Source organism: Arvicanthis niloticus, chromosome X (assembly GCF_011762505.2).
Source record: "Arvicanthis niloticus isolate mArvNil1 chromosome X, mArvNil1.pat.X, whole genome shotgun sequence".
Lineage (NCBI taxonomy): Eukaryota > Metazoa > Chordata > Mammalia > Rodentia > Muridae > Arvicanthis > Arvicanthis niloticus.
In genome coordinates this window covers 1284288-1306447 of record NC_047679.1, presented here as the reverse complement: position 1 = coordinate 1306447, position 22160 = coordinate 1284288, and the positions used below count along the sequence as shown (strand labels likewise).

Here is a 22160-nt window from a genome sequence, read left to right as displayed (position 1 = left end):
TTTCTAGGCCTGGAACATATAGTTCTTTTGTAATGCCTATCAATCATTTTTTTATTTGCTTGTTTGTTTGCTTTTGTTTTTGAGACAGTGTTTTGCTTTTTATTGTTGTTTTTGGTTTGTTTTTAGTTTTACGGGGTTTTGGGGTTTTTGTTTGTTTGTTTGTTTGTTTGTTGTATAACAGCAATGGCTGTCCTGGAACTCACTCTATAGACAGGGATGGTCTCAAACTCACAGAGATCTGCCTGCCTCTGCCTCCTGAGTGCTGGTATTCAAGGCATGTGCCACTACTACCTGGTCAATGAAGACCTGGCTAACCTTGAACTCACAGAAATCCACCTGCTGTCTCCCAAGCGCTGGAATAAGGGCATGTATCACCACAGTAGGCTGCCTATCACTTTCTTAATTTCCCTTAGCATCTTTTGGAATCTGATCCCTTGGAAGGGATCCATTTTCCTAGTCTGACCTCATTATCGTAGCTTTCATGTCCAAAGAGTTAACTTCACTTTTCCTTATGTTTACATGAACTTCAACTTGATTGTGTTGCTCATATTTAATTAAGGTGTGTCATGGGTAGTGTGTGGGTTCCTTTTTCTGGGCACAGCATTAAATGAGAGTGTCCTCCACAGGCTCATGTATTTAAATACTTCTTAGCAAGCTGGTGGTGCTGTTTGGGGGAGGTTATTGGTACACTTAGGAGGTACAACCTTGCTGAAGGAAGTATGTCACTGAGGGCAGCAAGCTTTGAGTGTTTGCAGGCGTGTCTCACTTCCACTGTCTGCCTCTCCCTCTCCCCCCTCTGCCTACTTCCTGTGTATAAATAAAAATGTGAAAAAATGTGATTATCCAGCTTCCTGCTCCTGTTACCATGCTATGCATTCCCCACTCTCAATGGACACGATCAGTCTATAATCGTACACTAAAATAAACTCTGTCTTCTTTATATTACTTTTGGCCATGGAGTTTTATCACAGAAACTATAAAAAACTAATAAATCTGCTTGTATCTGGAACTGTTAAATATAACAACTTCCCCAATACTTTCTGAGATCCACTGACTCTAGCATTGTCTATCCCATCCCAAGTAGAATTTAATCTGTCCTCTTCTTTTAATGCCCTGTCAATCAAAGTCAATAGTCGTAGCAGTTCCTCTTTAGGGTATGAGCCAATCCTTCCATTGTTATTTTCTGGGCATTTCTTTTCTAAAAAAAATAATATTAGTTGAGTGTAGTATTGCATGCCTTTAATCCCTGCACTTGAGAGGCAGAGTAGGGTGGACCTCTGTGGGTTAGACATCAATCCGGTCTGCATAACATTTGAACATTGAACATCCCTCTCAGTTTTAAATCTCACTGTAGAGACAATTCTGGAATATAAGTTTCTTTTAAAACTTCAGAAATATATGTTTTCATTTTAATCCCAGGTGTAGGAATATGGGGCTGCTTCGGACTGACCACAGCAGCTGAGTATGATTTGCCTTGTGCTCTAGCAGAGACATACATAGTTTTGCCAACTGCAGGTAGTTTCTGCGATGGTGTGGCATCTAGAATTCTGGAAACTTTTTAGAGGGTATATAAATGCTAGAACCCCAATAGGCAGGGTTGGTAGTTCGTGGTCATAGGTGGGATGGTTGTAGTTTGTTATGCTCAGAGAAGAAACATGAAGAAATTTGATTCTGAGATAGATCTATCTTTCTCCCCCCTCTATCCTTCTTTCTCTATCTAGTGATAGGGGTGAAACTGGGGTGGGGATAAAGGGTGGGATAAAAGAACCCTCAAAGTAGCAAAGGCCAGCTAAAAGCACAGAAGAAACAAGAAGAAATTAGATTCTGAGATATTTCTCTCTCCTCTCTATCTTTCTTTCCCTCCTATCTAGAGATGGGGTGAAACTGGGGGAGGGAGTGGATAAAGGGTGGGAAGCAGAAGAATCCACAAAGCAGCAAAGTTCAGCTATGTGTTATCATATAGTCTAACAACATTTATTCCCAGTGGGGAACCTTACTTGAGTGTGTAAATACTGGTGGGAAATGTCTGCGTTTCATAGCAGTCACAATGATCAGCACCCTTCTTTCCCTCTGCAGAGGTGCTGTTCTTGTATCCAAGCCTCACTGTTCCTGCTGGAATATTATTATTTACTTTATGAGGTCCCCCTCCCTTTTTCTATCTTGCTTTCTCTATTCTTGTTAGGGACTAAAGAACATTCAAAGTGACATTCCCTCCAACATGCTTTCCTTTTCAAAATGTTATCATTTACAAAAAATAAACAACTAATTTGGATTTGAAGAGTGTCCTATGTATCGTGACACAAGCAGATGAAGAACAGGATACATGCCTGCCAGCAAGCCTTCTTGACAAACATGTTCTTACAACACGCATGCTATCTCAAGACATAAAGACAACTTCTTCTGTTCACCCTGATTTAACAAGTTATACAACCAGGAAATCTTTGGGGATAGGAATTTTTTTAATGTTGTATTCTATATAATTTATTACATGAATTATATTTATGGTTCTTCATGCAAAACTTTGATTCTAGTAGTTTACCATTATATAAGAATTGTCTTTTAAAAAATGCAGGGCATCAAGTGAGGCTGTCATCCCACAAAAACTCTGACCCATAATTGTTCCTGTCTCAAAGAACTGCAGGGATGGTAATTGAGAGGAGCCTGAGGAAAAGAAGGTCCAGTGACAGGTCCAAAGTGGAATCCAGCTCAAGGGGAGGCGCCAAGGCCTGACACTATTACTGAGGCTATGGAGCGCTCACATAAAGGGACCTATCATGACCACGCTCTGGAAGACCTAACAAGCAGCTGAAAGAGTCAGATTCAGATTTTTGCACCCAATCAATGGACAGAAGCTGCTGACCCCTGTGGTTGAATTAGGGGAAAGCTGGAAGAAGCTATGGAGGAAGGCGACCCTATAGGAAGATCAGCAGTCTCAACTAACCTGGACCACTGAGATCTCTCAGACACTGGACCACCAACCAGACAGCATACACCAACTGATATGAGGCCCCAACACATATACAGCAGAGGACTGCCGGGTCTGGACTCAGTCAGAGAAGATGCACCTAACCCTCAAGAGACTGGAGGCCCCAGGGAGTGAGGAGGTCTGGTGAGGTAGGGGCTGGAGGTGAGGACCTCCTCATGGAGACAGGGGTAGGGGAAGGAGGTATGAGATGTAGAAGAGTCAGAGGGTGGACCAGGAGGGGGATAAAATCTGGATTGTAAAAATGATTAAATAAAAATTTTTAAAATGCAGCTTTGAAGAAAAATTAACAATGATAATCACAAATGCTGATGACTTACCATGAAGCAGACACCATGCTAAGCATTTTGTAATTTAATTCAGTTCTTATAAAAACCCTATGAGGAAGCTACTATTACTATTTCTCTCATTTAAGGGTAAGAAAACAGACTGTAATTCATGAGCTGCTCTGTACTTTCAGTATTGAAACCCCCCAAATTTCAGTGGTTGATACAAGAGAAAATCCATTCCTCAGTTATGTCATATGCTCACTGTAGATTACCATGGGTGGGGCTCTATCCACACAACTACATGGGGACTCAGGAACTCACTACTGATGGAAGCAAATAACAATGAATAGTGCCCAGGCTTGGCAGGCTAGAAGCAAGAGAGCCAGGTCTTCAAACACTATCAGTCAGGGGGTCTCTGGAAGAAACAAATGGCATACTCAAACAGCAAGCTAAGAAGGTTGTATAAGGAAGTTATTTATAAAAGTGTGGCAAGAGTACAGGGAAGCTAGAAGGGAGAAGACCATACTTGAGGCTGAAAAACAGAACTTTCATCCACAGGCCACAATGCTTCAGGGCAAGGAGCAGTTACCAGAACCTGGAGTTGTAGGGACTAGGCCATCTGATAGGAGCTGTAACTACTGATGAAGTGGTACAACTTGTCTGCAAGATTCCTATACCTCATCCCCTTTCCAGTGGGGTTCACTATAAACGAATCCAATGGAAAAGCAATCCAATGGAAAAGCAGAAAGCAAAGGAAAGTAAGTCAGACTTCTGGGAACAAGAAAGAGGAAAGGGTACCAGATAAATGTGATAGGGCAAGCTGAAAGTATGCAACAGTCATCAAGTGTTGAAGAATTCAACACACAGCAAAGTCCAAAGATTTGGTAGGCTGGTTACTTTTCTCATACCTGTGAACTGAAAAGCAAAACTTAAGAAAGGAAGGGTTTATTTTGGCTCATTGCTTGATGGGATATAGTACATCATTACTGTGAAGGAATGGTACCAAGTGCATGAGGTAGCTTCACTGTATCCACAATTAGAAAGAAAAGTGAGATGAAGGCTGATATTCAGCTGGCTTTGCCTCTTTTCCCTGATTAATCAGTCAAGAACTCCAGCCAATGGAGTAGTAGCACCCACATTCAGAGCATGTCTTAACCCCCTCTATTAATGTCCTTACAGGCATACTCAAAAGTATTCCTTATTAATGCCCTAGTATTTCTTAAACCAATCAAATGAGCAGTTAAAAGTAATCATCACATTTAACAAAGTGATGGATTATACAATATAACTTCAAAAGCTTTTCTGACTTTAGAACATGGTTTGCCTAAATACTATAATTACCAACAGTAAAAACAATACATAGTTGATTGCACATTATTAGATTTGAAAGCATAATTAATAACAATAACAGCCAATAGTTACATAGAACTAGTATGAACCTTAATTCTTCTTTATTCCTGCTATCACTTTATAAGGCACCCTATGGTGCCTCTCCTTAGCAAGTCTCTGCCTGACCACAGTAAGGAAATACCCACAACAGACAGCAGCTTGAAAAGAGGATAGTATAGAGATAACAGAATGGGAAAGTTGCCTCTAAAAGAAGAGATTTGCCCTGGTTTAGATCTAACTTAAATAAATGTTGCTCACACTTTCACATAAAAAGGGTTAGTCCCCTAGGTGGCAGTATTAGAAGATGCTGAGGATCATTGAGAGGTAAGGCTTCAAATAGTGTCATAGGCGATCCTAGTCTCTCATTGTTTCTGTTGAGTACAGTTTAATCAGGGATAAGAAGCTCTTTTTTCTGTCAGTCAATACCATTCCATACAAGAATTTTTGCTAGATGGCTTAGGAACAAGAAAGCAATCTAATGATCTAGCCCCCTTAACACCAAGTCTTTGCTCAATGGTCCATAATCATCAGGTGGACATTTGTCAAAAGAGTGCTTACAATTGTAAGTATGTATATTTTGCTGCTCAAAAACATTCCAGTGGCTCTCCGAAGAGCCATTCTCAGGAGTGTAGCTATCCAAACAATAAGACCTCAGAAGACTCCATAGGAGAACAGATTCCAAAGTCTTATCATTAAACAAACAGCTAGATGTGGTAGTTCACACCTGTATTCCCAGCATTCAGAGGGGCAAAGCAGCAACGAGGTCAGCCTGTGAGTCACAGTGAGCTCTAAACCATGCTGAGCCACAATGAGACCCTATCTCCAAAAAGCAAACAAGCAAGCAAGTGCACCTCATCTAGTCCCACTTATACCCAGCAATGCTTCGTTCTCTGGCGTCTGTGATTCTCCACCTCCACATTCCCACTTAGTCACTTGCTTTCAGGAGAGTTTAAAGTCAGTAATTTTGGAATTCACACAACTAAACTATATTATTAGTAGTTATTTGGCCCCTACACTAGTTTTGTATAGATAATAGCTCTGACATGAGTATCACAATAATAGCAGCAAGCTAAGGAATAACTTCAAGGCCATTTTTGTTGATGCCACCAAGTCTTCACTTGGGCCTGTGCAGATGCCTAGTCTTCCCCATATCACACTGGTACTACCATTTTCTGATCATGTGTTGCATGAAGACCCATGAAAATTGATTCCATGTGTGCTTAGACCACAGATTACTTCACCTCCAGTCACATTTCCCCATGTCTTAAGTCACCCTACTCCATCATCCTATAAACAGCCCTGGCCTCTCTTCAGGGAAGAGGACTTGAGACTTGGTTCTCTCACATCCACCCAAACTGCTCAGTAAATAACTTTGTTTTGCAAAATGTGTAGGTCAAGGAATTGATTGACCTACTTCACTGAAAGCAAAATGGGCCTGTGTTTTGTTGTTGTGTTGTTTTGTTTAATTTTATTTTGTTTTGTTTCATTTTAGTAGCACCCTCTAACTCTACACTTGAGTTTCAATCTTTTTATGACCCAAGTTTTCAAGCAGCAGATATTTAGGAGGCTAGTAAAACACATAAAACATCCGACATCTCAAAAGCTATCCATTCAAAAAGCAGTTAAAGTTAATGTCTTAATGTCTAACAAGTTTAAGTTTCCAATTTTCTACAATTTTTATTTACATAGAACTCTTACTATGCCAATTTTCAGAGGCCAAATAAAAATGATGTAGCATGGCAATGTCATAACAAACACAAACATTAAAACAAAATAAGCAGGTATATAGATAGTCTGAAAAAATGGGTCTTTTATCCAATTAAGTGAAGCATAACTTAAGTAATACTATTCAGAAAACAATATCTGCTATCTTTATCACACTTACATATTATTTGGTTATACTGCTAATAAGATGATAATAATAAATCCACATGCAAACATAATAGTAATATATGTTTAGACAGCTTAAACACCTTTCTTGGGCTTACAAAGAATCTATTTCTCAATAGATTCTCCACTGAACCTAGTCATGGACAGATTAGCATTTAAATAAAGCTACCTTTCAGGGTATTTTTTAGAAACATGCTTGAGTAGTGAGGATCTCTTATTTTCCTTTTAAATAAACATGAGGAAAGTAGAACTCTCTGCCTGAGTCAGATGTGCACAGAGGCCAACATAATCAGCAAATGTTATGTTCAGTGCTTTGCATGTGTGGCTGCATTTAATTCTCAAAGGAGCCTTAGAAACGGGATTCATTACTTCCACTTTATAGATGAGGATGCTGATGAGAGACGGGAAAGTGGGCCCAAGCCAGCTGAGCAGTGACTGGCCTAACTAGAGCTTAACCCAAAGGCGCCAATACTCCATATCTCACCTTCTTTTCACAAACCAAGTTGCCTCAAGCAGCGGATCCTTCAACACTAATTTAGAGTGTCTATGATAATATCTGGAGGTAAGAAAGGTTACTATGTCTTGGAAGATTGAGATTCCTCAAAACCACACAACTATCTAGCATCATGTTGTTCACTGTGATGACCACTAGTCATATGTAGCCACTTCCTTTAAATTGTGTGATATTAAATAAAATCTATAGCTCAGTCCTTCAGTTTGCAGTGCCCAACATTTCAAATTCAGTAGCAGTACATGGCCAGTGGCTGCCATACTGAACTGAGTACACTATAGAACATTCTTTGCAGAAAGATCCATGGGATAACACTAATCTAGAAGACCTCTAAGAGGCATGGTCAAGTGGGAACTATCACTACCTTTAAGATTATTACTGCTCAGAATGTTAGCATTTTACATACTAAGAAAATGTTTATACCTCCAGTGTTAGGACAGGACCAACCCGTTCTCCATAAATTATTTCTAATACGTTCAGTCAGTTAATCTCCATTATTTGAAAGAAGTCTGTTCCAGGAACTTCCTCACATGGACACCAAACCCCACAGATGCTGAAGTCCTTTATATAAAATGATATATGTATTTGTGCCCTGCTGCATTTAAAAGCATATCTAAATTGTCTGTAATCATTAATACAAGGTAAATGCTATGTAACCAGTTGTTGCACTACATAGGCTAGGGAGTAAAACAAGAGAAAACTACATTATATGTTCAGGACATGTAAAATTTGGTTTTGTTATTATTGTTGCTTATTTTGAGATCACAACTTAATTATAACATTTCTCCCTTCCCTTTCCTCCTTCCAAATATCCCTCCCTACTTTCCTTCAAAATCATGGCCTCTTTTTTCATAGCCCTAAAAACATATATGCAAGTAACATTATATGGACCGATGACATTATATTTATGAATATATATGTATGCATAAATACATATATGCATGTGTACTTTATGGAAACTACATTTGATTTGCAGTTAATTTGAATCCATAGACATGAAGAGCAGACTTGTAATAGTTGACATTAGAGAAAGCAATAGCTGACAATTTGGGAGGGAACTTTAAAATTTTATATGTATGGGTACTCATATACCCATTGCAATACCCATATTGCAGGAGAACCCTGCATGTGGATCTTTTGAAACTAGAGTTACAGATGGCTGTGAGCTACCATCTGAGCACTGGGTCTTTGGCACGAGCAGCAAGTGCTCTTAACTGTTGAGTCCTCTCCACAGGCCCCTGCTCTGCTTTAGACATTCTAACTTGGAGTTAAGCTTATCCTGTTTGTTTTTGATGTTCTAGGGAGAAAAGCTATACATTAACTGCACTTTCAGGAACTAGTTCACCTAACACTTGAAAATACAAAATAAGAGACTTATACAAGTTCCATCACAGTATGGAAGTCATGGAAGAACTCTGCAAAAAAAATGTTTATGAATACAACTATTTCTATTAAGGAAAGTCATTATTCAAAGCAAACAGCACTCTTCTTAAGGGAATGTGAAAGCACCATGCTGAAAAAGAGAACACATCATATCCATATTAGTCATTCTAACAGGAACAACAAGAGGGAATTGCAGGCAGGGAGAACTCAGGTGTCCTTAAACAGAAGACTCAAGAAGCAAAATATGAAATAGTTCTCAACCTTAAAAGGAAGGAAATCATGGCACGTGCTGTACCATGGATGAACCAATGCTGGAGGATGCTAAAAATGAGTCAGTAACAAGACAAATACAAAGGTTTCATGAGGAAATTATAGTAGTCAAATTTATAGAGAGAAAAGGAGAATGGCTGGTGGTTGCCAGAAGCTGGATAGAAAGGCAGAAGGGAAATTGTTGCTATGTGAGTTTCCATTGTAAACAATAAAAAAGATCTAGAAATTAGTTGCTGAACAAGGCAATACTTAACACTACTGAACCAGATGTTCAGAAACGAAGATGCTACATTGTATGTTGTCTATTTCCCCACAATAAAACAGTAAGGAGGTACAGTTTCTTTTCTATTGCTTTAATAAACAAATGACCAGGGCAACTTATGGAGGGAAGGGTTTATTAGGGCTTAAGGTTCCAGAGTGATAAGAGCCCATCACCATTATAGCTTCCCCCAAAGGTAGCAAATACCAGGTATGATGGCTAGAACAAACAGAAAGCTCCCATTTTAAACCACAAGCTTAGAGAATGAAGTAACAATGAAATAAGGCATTTAAACTTTGACATCCCACCTCTAGTAATGTACTTCCTCAAACAAGGCCACATCTCCTAAGCTTTTCTAAACAGCAACACCAAGTGGAGACTACACATTCATGTGTCTGAGACTATAGGAGACATCTTATTCAAACCACCAGAGAAGATAAACACAGGCTTCTCTTAGAAGCATAAGTCTGTTAGATCTAACTACTATTGCATTCCTCAATCATCTGTTAATGCCTCAGTCTTTCTACTGCAACAAAAGTCAATGACTGCTCTGAAATTGATAAGATTTAAATATTATACTAATATAATGATCAAACCAAATGTCCAATTACCTGGGTCAGTGGCAGAAATAATTGCTCCGAAAAAGAGACAATCTGTGTAGTAAAATTTATCAGAGAGCTGGCCCACAATCTTCATGAGTTTCACCACTCCATACATAAGATTTCTGTAGATGGTAGGTAAACAGTGTCAGGGAAAAATCTTGCACACACATAAACAGAGTATTAGAGTGCTATTAGAACACTGTACTTTAAGGGAGATTCGGGAAAGCAATAGGCAGCTCTTCTGGTTGGACACTTACCAGGAACCTAGGCAAATAGGACTTCAGCACCAAGGACTGGTTTGTAGTTTATTATTATCTTGCAGAAGCACCTGAATATTTCTCTTGATATTGTTGATTTTTGTGTGTGCATGGAGGTGGGGCACTGAGACAGTGTCTCATGTAGACCAATCAGGGCTTGACTCACCAAGTAGCAGAGGATGACCCTCAACTTTTGATCCATTCAAGAATGTTCCTGAACTCCTGATTCTCTTGCCTCTGCCTCCCAAGTGCTGGAATTACAGGTGTAAACCACCACCACCCAAGGCTTTGTGCATGTTAGGTAAACTGTACCAATTGACTTACATTCCCAACCCCTGAATATTTTTTTAAACGTTTCTTAAAAGTTGTTCTTGTTATCAACTGTAGCAACTGCAAAGTATGGTCTTTGATGAGTCATAAACTTAAAGATCTTAAGCAACTGGGTGATAGAAAAAATGGAAGATAGAGCCTGAAATAATATATAATCACTATAAATGTAGAATTATAAGAAAATGTATCTCAAGTCATAGAAATTAGGGGGCAGAGTGAAGCTGGAGAAAATGATATTACTGACCTCTCCATCAAAAAAAGTAGTGCAAAGAAGGTAGAGATAGAACTGTCTTGAAATGTCCTAGTAGATCACCAGTGTCCCACTGATATAGCTGGCCTTTTGCTCTGTTTGGGTGAGGCTATCCTTATATTGGGTAGAATGTGACAAGGTCTAACAGAGACCATCATGTTCAATATTTCAGCTTGGCTGGAGCAAGCTTCCTATGTGGCAGATTATAGCTAGAAACAGCAATAAGTGTTGAAAATAGCCTATCATGTATTATACATGTGTGTATGTATGTATCTGTGTGCATGATGCGTGTATACATCAGCAATAACAGCAGCTTTAAGGGTTAAGAGAATAAAAATAACATATAACTGAGTCACTGTATACTATAGCCAACCATCCAATGAGATTTGTGAAGGTAAGGACCATGTCATGGTTTACCCTTGTGTCTTTACTGACTAAAACAGTGGGGTTGCTAAGCTAAGGGTGAAAGAAGTGTTTGCAGTGCAGAATGGAATCCTTTTGAGAAGAACTAGCTAGAACTTAATGCTTGCCTAGTGTGTGCCAGCTATTGCTCCAATCAGCTCAATTTCAGTCCATGGCAGCTCTGTGGAACTGATCTGATTTGTTCTTTGCTGCTTATCAAAGGGTTCTTGCATGTTCAAACATTTCAAGTATTTCCTGAAAGCAGACTTCCTTCTCCATTCATTTTTACTAAAATCCCTGGTCTAAGTGGTAGATTTCCCTCTGGCAGCCTCATACAAATCTTGCCTCCCATCATCATTATTGCATTCTGGGGAACCTGGTGTTCTTCAGTGATCTGTCACCACATTAAGGACAAACTCCAAGACACTCCTTTTAAAGACTAGGATAGAAGATCCTTTCCTTCATCTCCAGCTTTCCAACTAATTTTTAAAAGTTCATCCTACATTCCGATTTGCTAGTACATTTTTAAAGCCTAATATCACCTTTCTGCTGCAAACTCCCATCTAAACTCCTACGTGGCATTTACTCATCAAATCTCCTGGTCTCCTTCTGGTTGTGAAAGTTTCTCAGCCACTGCTTGTTTCTGATAATCTTGGCAATTTTGAGCAATGCTGGTCAGAAAGTTTGCAGAGTGCTTTTTGCTTGGCTTTTTCTTCAGACAGAGATAATGATGTATTTAGGGTAGATGACCAAGGAGGCAAAGTACCCTTCCCATCACAAATCTCAAGGATATATAATAACGACATGACTTGTAATGTTTTCCATGTTCTCACCTTTTAAGCTACTCTCTTCTTTCCATACTTTATGTACCATATTCCTTATAAGAAGCTACAAACATACAGCCCAGACTCAAAAGCTAGGCTGGAATGAAGATCTGGAGTCAGTAGGACTAAGTTCTACCTTTTTAAAGGGGATGTATCCAGAACATTTATCTACAATTTGGCATATGGAATGTGCCTCTTCTCATTTGTTTCTGCATCAAATCATATATTTTTCTCAATCTATAGACCCAGGAATATTTATTTTATACTCTATATGACAATCTAATATAAAGCTATTCATTTTGTTGTGTTTCAGCCACTGATGGGCTCTGGGTAGAGTGAGAATTTCCAGGTTGTCTTTTGGGTTCCTATGGCATGCCTTGTAGCTTTATGGCTGTCTTTTGAGCATTTGCTTACTCTTTGGTATTAAAAGATGCTCAATCTTCATGTAAAGTTCCTGTTCCAGCCCTAGAGTAAGAGACAACTGGTTCTTTTTATCAGAAAATGCTATAAGAAATTATCATCTAGTAAATTTAGTTCATTTTAATTTATTCTTAATTTAAATTTAATGCTCACATGTAACTAACAACTACCATACAGAACAGGATAACTCTCTATCCAAACTGCCATCCTCACATGACATTAAGAAACTGCTTTGTACACAATGCTGATGAATGTCATTCCTTTGGGTAGTTTGTTAGACTAGTTACACAACAAAGAATTACTTACCCAATAATGAAGCAGGAAACAGCAGTCCCCAAGAAGGCATAGGCCAGAATTGACCCAAGGTTTCTGAAAAAGTGTCTCTGAATGAAACAAAAAAATAGGGATTATAGTAATTCTTGACAGCAAGCCAAAAAAAATATCAAACATGCAAACATAAACCTCAAATTAAAAACCTCTAAAACCTGGTATTCTAAACTGTTTGTACATCTAGTAATTTTAGATAAAACAATTCTGGCTAATAATATCAAGCTGTATTAAGTGTTCATATGTGCACACATATATATAAGTAGACCAACTATTTTTTTGAGACTGGACAAAGACCAGCTTATTTCACTATCCTGCTGGTTCTAGTGGCATCTTAGAAGATCATTAGAGATTTAAGTCTGAAACAAATAAATGGGAAAGTATCTTCTGAGAAGAATTCTACTTAATTTGATGGTGGAAAACAGACTCTTAAATATATACATATGGGATGTAAAATATTTCATTATATCTCTTTATATCATCTGCTTTACTCTTTGGAGCCAGAAAAAGATGGATAAAAGAGACACAAATGGAAAAGCAAGGATGGAAGTGAGTTCAATTCACGATGGCAATGTTTGTATAGTAAGAAACCTAGGACCAATGTTAAGATGTAGAGATCATTCAGAGGGAGATGTAATATTCCTTTAAGTGGTTGCATATTCAAAAGTTACCTTCAAAATGAACACAACAAATACATGCGCACATACATTCACGTCTTCCAAGTCATCAGGTCCATAGGGTCTTTTGATGGAGGGAGGGTTATAACCCGCTCTTAAGATCTTTTGGCAATATGCAAAAGCAATTCCTATTTAAAATTCAGAATTTCTTAATAAAAATAGACAAGCTAAATCCTCCAAACACCCTAATTAAACAAGAACCATCAAAACCTTAGCCATCAATTTTAAATCCAGCAAAGACCCGGTATGCCAACTGAGTAACATCAGGGATAGTGGGCACAGCCATCAGGCTATATGAGCAAAGGACTGCAGTTGTCCTTTGCCCTGGATTTCAGACATTCCAAGACCCTGTTATCTTCCCACAATGTTCCTCTGAGACTCAGATGTCAAAAGATGTCAAAAGAACATTTACTGCTCATAAGAATCTTTCAAGTGCATGTCATGCCAACAGCCACCAAATGAAGGTGTTGCCTAAACAGATAACGAACATATTATACTTGATTCTGCCTTGAGACTTTTTAAATGCTATTGTATTTATACAGCAAGATTTTGGAGGTATCATATTTCAAAAATATTAACAGCTGAAATTCGAATAGCACTCCATTAAAGAAGCTGATAAAATGGCTCAGTAGGTTATGGCACTTGCCACCAATTCCGATGACCTGAGTTTCAAACTCTGAGACCTGCACTGCAGAAAGCACTGGCCCCACTCCACTCTGCCCCTGCTCAAGCTGTCTTCTGACTTCTTGCACATCATGGCATGCATGCATTCACATACATGGGCACCCAAAATAAATAAACGTATAATGACTTTTTAAATTCCATTAAGGGCTTATGTGAGGGAACACTAGAACCAATGGCATTCAGGTTATATACCCAAATAGAAATTGCAATCTCAGATGCACTTGTGGTGGGACTCGGTGTCAGAACATGGTTCAAGAATACAGCTGTGTTAGAAGAATTCTGAGAGCTTGTAAGAAAACTCCAACAGGACAAGAGTCTTGTGACCTCTGCTCCTTCTAAACATTGGTTTGTTTTTGAAATGTGCTTTTGTTATTTGTGTGGTAAATAGGGTTTACCTCAGATTAACCATTATCTTACTTTGGTATTCAAAAAATGTTTCCAATCATGGCCTGTTCTTCAGTTTGTATATACCTTGAAGTGATATGAACTTTGATCTTGTGACCTTGCTTAACTGTCTAAGTTAGGGTTACTATTGCCATGATGAAACACCATGCCAAGGCAACTAGGGGAGTTAAGGATTTATTTTGCTCACAGTTCCACATAACAGCTCATCAAAGCAGTCAGGACAGGAACTCAAGCAGGGCAGGAACCTGGAGGCAGGAGCTGATGCAGAGGCCATGGAAGAGTGCTGCTTACTGGTTTGCTCCTCATGGCTTGCTCAGCCTGCTTTCTTATAGCGCCCAAGACCACCAGCCCAGGGATGGTATTACCCACAATTGGCTGTGTTCTTCCCCGCATCAATCACTAATTAAGAAAATGACTTCCAGCTGGATTTTATGGAGGCATTTTCTTAATTGTGGTGCCCTCCTTTCAGATAACTAGCTCGTGTTGACATAAAAGTAGCCACCATATTAACCCCCAGAATAGAAATTGTCTGGTGCTCTAAATAAAGTTGGCTAGTGCATCTAGTGCATGAGAGTTTAGTCTCCCTCATTTTTAGGCTCCATTCTCTTGGGTTCACAGCACTAACAAGAGTGGTGACACTTGGATTTCTTTGGCCAATTATTCCCAGGATTAATAGAGATACAGATTAGATAAATTCACATTTATATTAGCTAAAGCACAAAACCAAAAATGTAAACCTACAAGAATACACTCATAATATGTTCCAGGAGCTCTCTCCACCACATATAAATTGTTCATTTCTTACTCAAACCTGCTGAACTAAATTTTTATTTTGAAAAGATATGCTTGCATATTATATCAGCATTTAAATGCACATTTCATAATACACAAAGTACTTTCATTTGTACTAGCTCATTCAATCCTCACAGCATCCCAGTGGGGATTCAGTCAAACTTGCTTGCTAGCTTGCTTGCTTGTTTGTTTTGGCCATACTGGAGACTGACTTCGGATCTTATGCATATTAGAGAAGTGCTTTACCACTGAGCTAAATTATCAGCTGTTGTTTAGACAGGGAGATTGACCCACTAGCCAGGCTGGCTTTAAACTAATGGAAGTCGCTTGCTTTAGCTCCCCCCCCCCCCCCAGTACTGAGATTATAGGCATGAGCTGCCATATTCAGCTCTTGAATCATCATACATGAGAAAAATGTAAGGTTCTATGACATGCTTTAGAGTTGCCTGAAGTCATACATCTACCAAACTATAGCCAGGGACTAAAGTCTGGACTCCAGTGTGTGGTTCTCTCAATTGCCACCACTCTCTGCCTTTTTAGGAGAAATGGACAAGAGTTACTAAACTAAAGACTAGCCCTTTCTTCCTATTTTTATGTGTCTATAATATAGTCATGATTTGTCCCTACTCTTCTCTTTTAGGCACAGAATGACAAGCAGGAAGAGAGAAAAACATAGTGGCATATCCAAATAAAGCCTTCAAGAATCTAAACCTAGCACAGACTAGACCAAGGTTTACTTTGGTGAAATCCATTGGAGATTCCAGTTAGTAGTGTACCACTCTCTGCCTATATTCCTGCTGCTGGGGAAGCAATATTCTCTCACATTCCCACCATCGGTGGTGTGTGTGTGTGTGCACGTGTACACATGTGTGTGAGAGAGAGCCAGTCACAAAAAAAGGTGCCTAGGTGATTTTTCCAATACTAGTGCCCTATAAACAAACCACAAGAAATGGCACAAAATCAAAGGCAAAATCCAATAGTAACTTTTTCACAGTAGAAAACAGATGAGTGCATGCAGAGGTGTATAGAATATATATGTATATGTGTATATGTATATATTCAGAATATAGCATATATCAAATGATCCAAATATGGTAAAATCTTTATCATCTATTTAATCAACTAGGGGCAATCAGAGATGACAAGCACAGTAACAACCACCTATCTGGTGACTTTATAAAGATTGTTTAAAAAAGAATGACACTAATGGTTGGTAACACAGAAGGCTAGCATGTCAAAAACAAGTTCAATCAGTAAATAAGGAAAGCTTGTTATTTGGGTTTCTTTTAAGAAAACAGAGCTGATGAAGGGAAGGTTATACAAAAATGGTGTTTTTCAACCATTAGAGAAGCTTTTATAACCTATGATTTGCTTTCATTTTAAAGCAACTATGACTTTGATTATATGTTCAGATTAGGTATTTAAAATAAATTATCCATCATCCACTTGATCCAAAGAAGAGGTCTCAAATTCCCCACTGAGGAAAAAAATATTATCTCTACAATAACCATTTCTTACTTATTATGTGTCAATAGATGATGTAAAGATTCAGATGACTTTGGCAACTGTATAAGTGACTTGGAAAAAACTGTTTGTTTGAGATGTTTTATATGGAAAACTTCCATCTAGCACAAAGGAAGAACTCCGGATGTGGAGTTGACAGAGAAGGCCTAGCTTTGACTTATTTCTCTATTGACTGCAGCATTAATCATTCTGTTTTGAACATCAGTGAAACACGGGGCCCTTTTTACATTCCAAATTCTGTATATAGAAACAAACAGCCTCCTGTTTCTCTGGCATCCAGCAGCCCAGCCCTCTCATGTTCCTCTCCTGTCCCAGCATGATGCAGCAAGGAGGCTCCCTTGATCTGTGAAAGACAACACCAGTTTGCTTTGACTAGAAGTCTTCATCATTTTATACAGGATGAGGTGACTGTTCTTGCTACTTCTACAGTTGCCATACTGTGAGTGAAAAAGACAGACTTTGTCCTACACAGAAGTTTCTAGCATCTCTCCATTTCAGCCTCCTTACCTCTGACTGTCTGAGCTGATAGCTAAAAGGTCTCTGTCATTATGTCTTCAACTCATGAAGTACTTATGGAGTACTATTACTAAGAGCTAACCTTCATACTACAATAGGTTTACCAGGGCACTTGAACCGTAAATTAATTGTTTAATCATGAGCTAAATCCTTATGTTAATGTTCAACCATCATTATTTCCTTATAGATTCTGTGAATGTTCATATAGATTTATAAACAGAAATGAATATGTATAGTTCCTGTACCTAGCTGATGATAAATGGTACTGATAGAAAATCTAGTACCTTGGGCAGGCTTCTTCTTCTAAAGGGAATTGGGAAATGTTCCATTTTCTATTTTCTGAGAGAGTTTTTGCAGGGATGGTTTTATTTCTTCCTAAAATGTTTGGTCTTGTTCACTATGAAGCCATGTAGGTAGGGTTTTAATTATCAATTCAGTTTTTTATTTAACACAGAGTCGTCCAAGTTTTCTATATTATCTCTAGTCACCTTTGTTAAATTTGTGCTATTCAAGGAACCTGTCCATTTCACTTGTCAAATTTACTAGAGCAAGCGCTAGAAAGACACCTCAATCTATAATGTGCTTGCTATGCAAGCAAGCATGAAGACGTGGATTTGATCTGCAACATCCACATAACACAAAAGGCTGGGGGGCTGGGAAGATGGCTCAGGAGTGAAATCTCTGGACACAGCTGTGTGTTCCTGAAGACCCAGCATTGGCAGGCAGAGAGACAGATCATGAGATCTTGCTGGTCAGCCATCCCTAGCCAAACAGTGAGTTTCTCATTCCATGAGAAATCCTATCTAAGTGCAACGAGACAGAGAGCAACAGAAGGAAACATTTGACATTCTCTTCTGGCCTCTGCATACAGATCCCTGGAACTGTATTTATTAAGTGTAGCCTACTTAATAAAATCAATAAAAGATGCTATCTTTTTTAAAAATGAGGTATAGTGTCCCTGAAGAATGACACCTAAGGTTGACTTCTCCCCGCCCCATATAATTTACTGGCACAAAACTGTTCTGAGTACTCCTTTATTAACCACTGAATATCTGAATATTCTGTAGTGATACCCTCTTTTATGTTCATAATACAATTTTCCCAGTTAATGTAGGCACAGTTTCTCCATTTAGAAGTCATTTTTAATTCATAAAATTACGTTGAGTTTTACTGTCAGCCAATATCTTTCTTCTCTAGAACTCAAAGGTTTCTCTCTCATCCTCCTTCAGAGCTGAATAAACTCCATGTCTGTTATCCTAGGAAGGTCTTTGAGGAGCTGATCTTCACACAACATTCCCACATTTAGAGCAGATAAATAGATAGATGGATAGATAGACAGACAGACAGACAGACAGACAATTCTGGCTGTCAAGTATAATGATCCTCAATAATAAGGATAGTTACGTTCTTTACAACTTTTTTTTTTTTACTTTGGACTAACAGTAGCTTTACTGAAGTTGCAAAGACAATGTAGAAAGGTTTTGGGTACCCCTCATCCACCACCACCCCTGCCAACTGTATCCAAAACTAGAAGATTAATATTGGTGCAAAGTCAATGTAATTTTATCACATGTGCAGACTATATAACTACTGCCACAGTCAAGAAACAGAGCTGGCCTGGAGGATAGCACTTGTCTAGCGTGTATGCAAGACTTTGCTTTCCATCCTTGGCACCAAAAAAATACTAACATACAAAAATATTTTATGACTACTTGTGGTCTCCCCAAACTCTACCTTACCATCATCTCTAATCCCAAGCATCCAAAAATTTGTTCTCTATCTCTATAATTTTGTCATTTCTGTAATGCTACATAAATGAAGCAATATAGCATATAACCCTGAATCTGGATTGTCTGACTCAGCAAAATGCCTTATAAGCCTATCCAGATTGGACATCAATCATTTTTTCCCATGTGATCACTGAGTATTTTTCTATGGTATGGGTATACTACAGTTTATTTAACCATTACCTGCAGGAAAGTATTTTGGTTGCTTTAGGGTTTTGTCTTACAAATCAGATAGTATGAAGAATGAGGCATAGGTTTTTGTGTGAATACAAGTTTGCTTTCTCTTCACGAAATCCTCAGCAGTGAAGCTGTTCTGCCTTAAGACACCTTCAACTTCAACTTCACTTTTACAAGAAACTATTATGTTGTTTGCCAAAGTGGCTGCACCATGCTACATTCCTGCTGGAAGTTTGGAAGAGCTCTACATTTTAAAACAGAAACAATTTATTGATGATGAGTTACCTATAGTCTCTGAGTGGTTATACAACACAGAAATCTGAGAGGTTAAGGAGAAAACTAGAAATTATCCAGGTCAACACTGAGACTACCACTTCCTCTCTCCCTCCCCCCCCCCCAAAAAAAAAAGAAACAGCCTAGAGGGGAAGCCATTGGAAAGAACTCTTGAAACTTATGATAAGGATGCTGAAGTGCAGCTCCTCCCAGGTGATGGCTTCTGGAGGGGGTGCAGGTGGGGAAGGACTCAGTTTTCTTTAACAGGCTGCCCACTGGGAGTTTGACCATGCTCCAGTGAGTATATGGGCAACACAAATTGGACTTGGTGTTTTTTTCTTTTTCTTCCCTTCTTTTTCTGGAAGTAGGTCACATGGGCAGGGGGTGCTGGGAGGACTGGTGGTGTCCTCCAAGTGATCAGGTACATGATGTGAAATTCTCAAATAATCAATAAAAATATTATGTTGGGGAACAAAGGAGAAATATCTTAAGAAATCACTGGCAAAAAATGCTCATACCTTCTTTAAGCTGTATCCAGCATGGAAAATAATTGGAGGCAGCAGAATGTTGAAAAATACTTCAGGATCAAATGTTACCTAAAAGTTTCAAAAAGAAAAAAGTCAAATTTGAGATAAAGTTCAGCTGATCAGATAATATTTATTTAATATTGGAAGCCATTGACTAAAGTGCCTTATTTATAACAAAAGCCACCAATGTGTTAAATCATTACAACAGATAAGCCACAATTTCCCTGTTGACTGGCATGATCTCCCTGCCCATGGCTGTCCCCAGTGATTCTGACTTAAGATTCCAGTATTCTGTTTTAATACATATTAAGTCACAACAGTTTAGGCAATTTGAGGAACTCACAGACAGCTACTACCAATGTTTTTCAACAGAAAATAAAAAAACATCTTGATTTTCATCACACATTCATGAAGGCTTAATTGCAATAAAAAATGTTATTATGCATTTTTATTAACTTCCCATTTGTAGACCTAATTCTATGACATTTAAGTCTCTTTTCAGGGAGCAGCCTTTGGAAATATTTCATGTGACCAAGACAAAGTTATCAGTGAGGTCAGCCACTTCTTGATCATCAAATAAAATTGGTTGTTGTTCATAAAAAGGAACTCACATTGACATTACTACACAGCCAAACATAGTACAGCCCAAATGAGCTAAGCATTTATACACAGGTAAAACGAGGGAGGGGGAGCAGACTAAATATTTAAAATGATTAAGTGGCATAAAATCAATTAATATACCCACATGAATAAATCTTTAATATTGATTTCTCGCCTATCTTAGAAATCATCCATATGTGAGACATGTAATTTTTTTTGGTGTGGATTTGAGATGAGCCTAAGCTACATTTTAAGACACTATCTTAAAAGAAAATGAAATGAAATTTTTACAATTGAGAAATAATGCTTAGACTTAAATTCTAAAACAAGCCCTCCTTCTTTGGAATATTAGGTAAGTCTTTGGCATCAATCATTAATATGTATAAGTACTCATATATTTGCAGACTATGTCAAGAGAGCCATGGAGAACTAGGAATTGCATTTCAGAATACTTACTAAGCTAAAAGGGAGACTAATACTATTTTTTAAGAGGTAAGTGCCCATGTGGTGATGGTGTACACCTTTCACCCCAGCACTTCAGAGGCTGAGACAGGTGGATGGATCTCTGTAACTTTGATACATGCCTGGTCTACAGAGCTGGTTTCAAGAGAGCCAGGTTTTCACAGAGAAACCCTGCCTTGAAAAACAGAGAGAGAGAGAGAGAGAGAGAGAGACAGAGACAGAGAGAGAGACAGAGAGAGACAGAGAGAGACAGAGAGAGACAGAGAGAGAGAGAGAAATTAAAGAAGGGGAAGGGGAAGGGGAAGGGAGAGAGAAATTAAGAAAGGAAGGAAGGAAGGGAGGGAGGGAGGGAGAGAAGAGAGAGAGAGAGAGAGAGAGAGAGAGAGAGAGAGAGAGAGAGAGAGAGAGAGAATGAATCCCATTTCTAAACTCATTTCACATCAAGATTATGAAAATGAGAGGAAAGAAGTGATGCTGTTTTAGGTCAGGGATGGCAATTCCCAGAGAAGTTCTTTTGTTGTTGAGAACAGTTTTCACTATCCTGGGTTTTTTGTTATTCCAAATGAATTTGCAAATTGCTCTTTCTATCTCTATGAAGAATTGAGTTAAAATTTTGATGGAAATTGCATTGAATTTGTAGATTGCTTTTGGCAGGATGGCCATTTTTACTATATTAATCCTGCCAATCCAGGAGCATGGGAGATCTTTCCATCTTCTGAGATCTTCTTCTATTTCTTTCTTCAGAGACTTGAAGTTCTTGTCATACAGATCTTTCACTTGCTTGGTTAGATTCACACCAAGGTAGTTTATATTATTTGTGACTATTGTGAAGGGTGTAATTTCCCTAGTTTCTTTCTCAGCCTGTTTACTCTTTGAATAGAGGAAGGTTACTGATTTGTTTGAGTTGATTTTATATCCAGCCACTTTCCTGAAGTTGTTTATCAGGTTTAGGAGTTCTCTGGTGAACGCTTTGGGGTCACTTAAGTATACTATCACATCATCTGCAAATAGTGAAATTTTGACTTCTTCCTTTCCTATTTCTATCCCTTTGACTTCCTTTTGTTGTCTAATTGCTCTGGCTAGGACTTCCAGTACCATATTGAATAGGTAGGGAGAGAGTGGGCAGCTTTGTCTAGTCCCTGATCTTAGTGGGATTGCTACAAGTCTCTCTCCATTTAGTTTGATGTTGGCTACTGGTTTGCTGTATATTGCTTTTACTATGTTTAGGTATGGGCCTTGAATTCCTGATATTTCCAAAACTTCATGGTATTGGTACAGAGACAGGCAGGAAGATCAATTGAATAGAACTGAAGACCCAGAAATGAACCCACACACCTATGGTCACTTGATCTTTGACAAAGGAGATAAAA

The 22160-nt window shown here is 38.5% G+C and overlaps 1 protein-coding gene across 1 annotated transcript in view; it reads right to left on the bottom strand.

The window, feature by feature from the left end:
• Positions 1-22160, bottom strand: part of Slc9a7 (solute carrier family 9 member A7) — a 153118-nt gene that overhangs the window by 59903 nt on the left and 71055 nt on the right. The window contains 3 exon segments of the mRNA XM_076918567.1: positions 9566-9678; positions 12346-12422; positions 19720-19797. Of these exon segments, the coding sequence (XP_076774682.1) occupies positions 9566-9678; positions 12346-12422; positions 19720-19797 (268 nt within the window).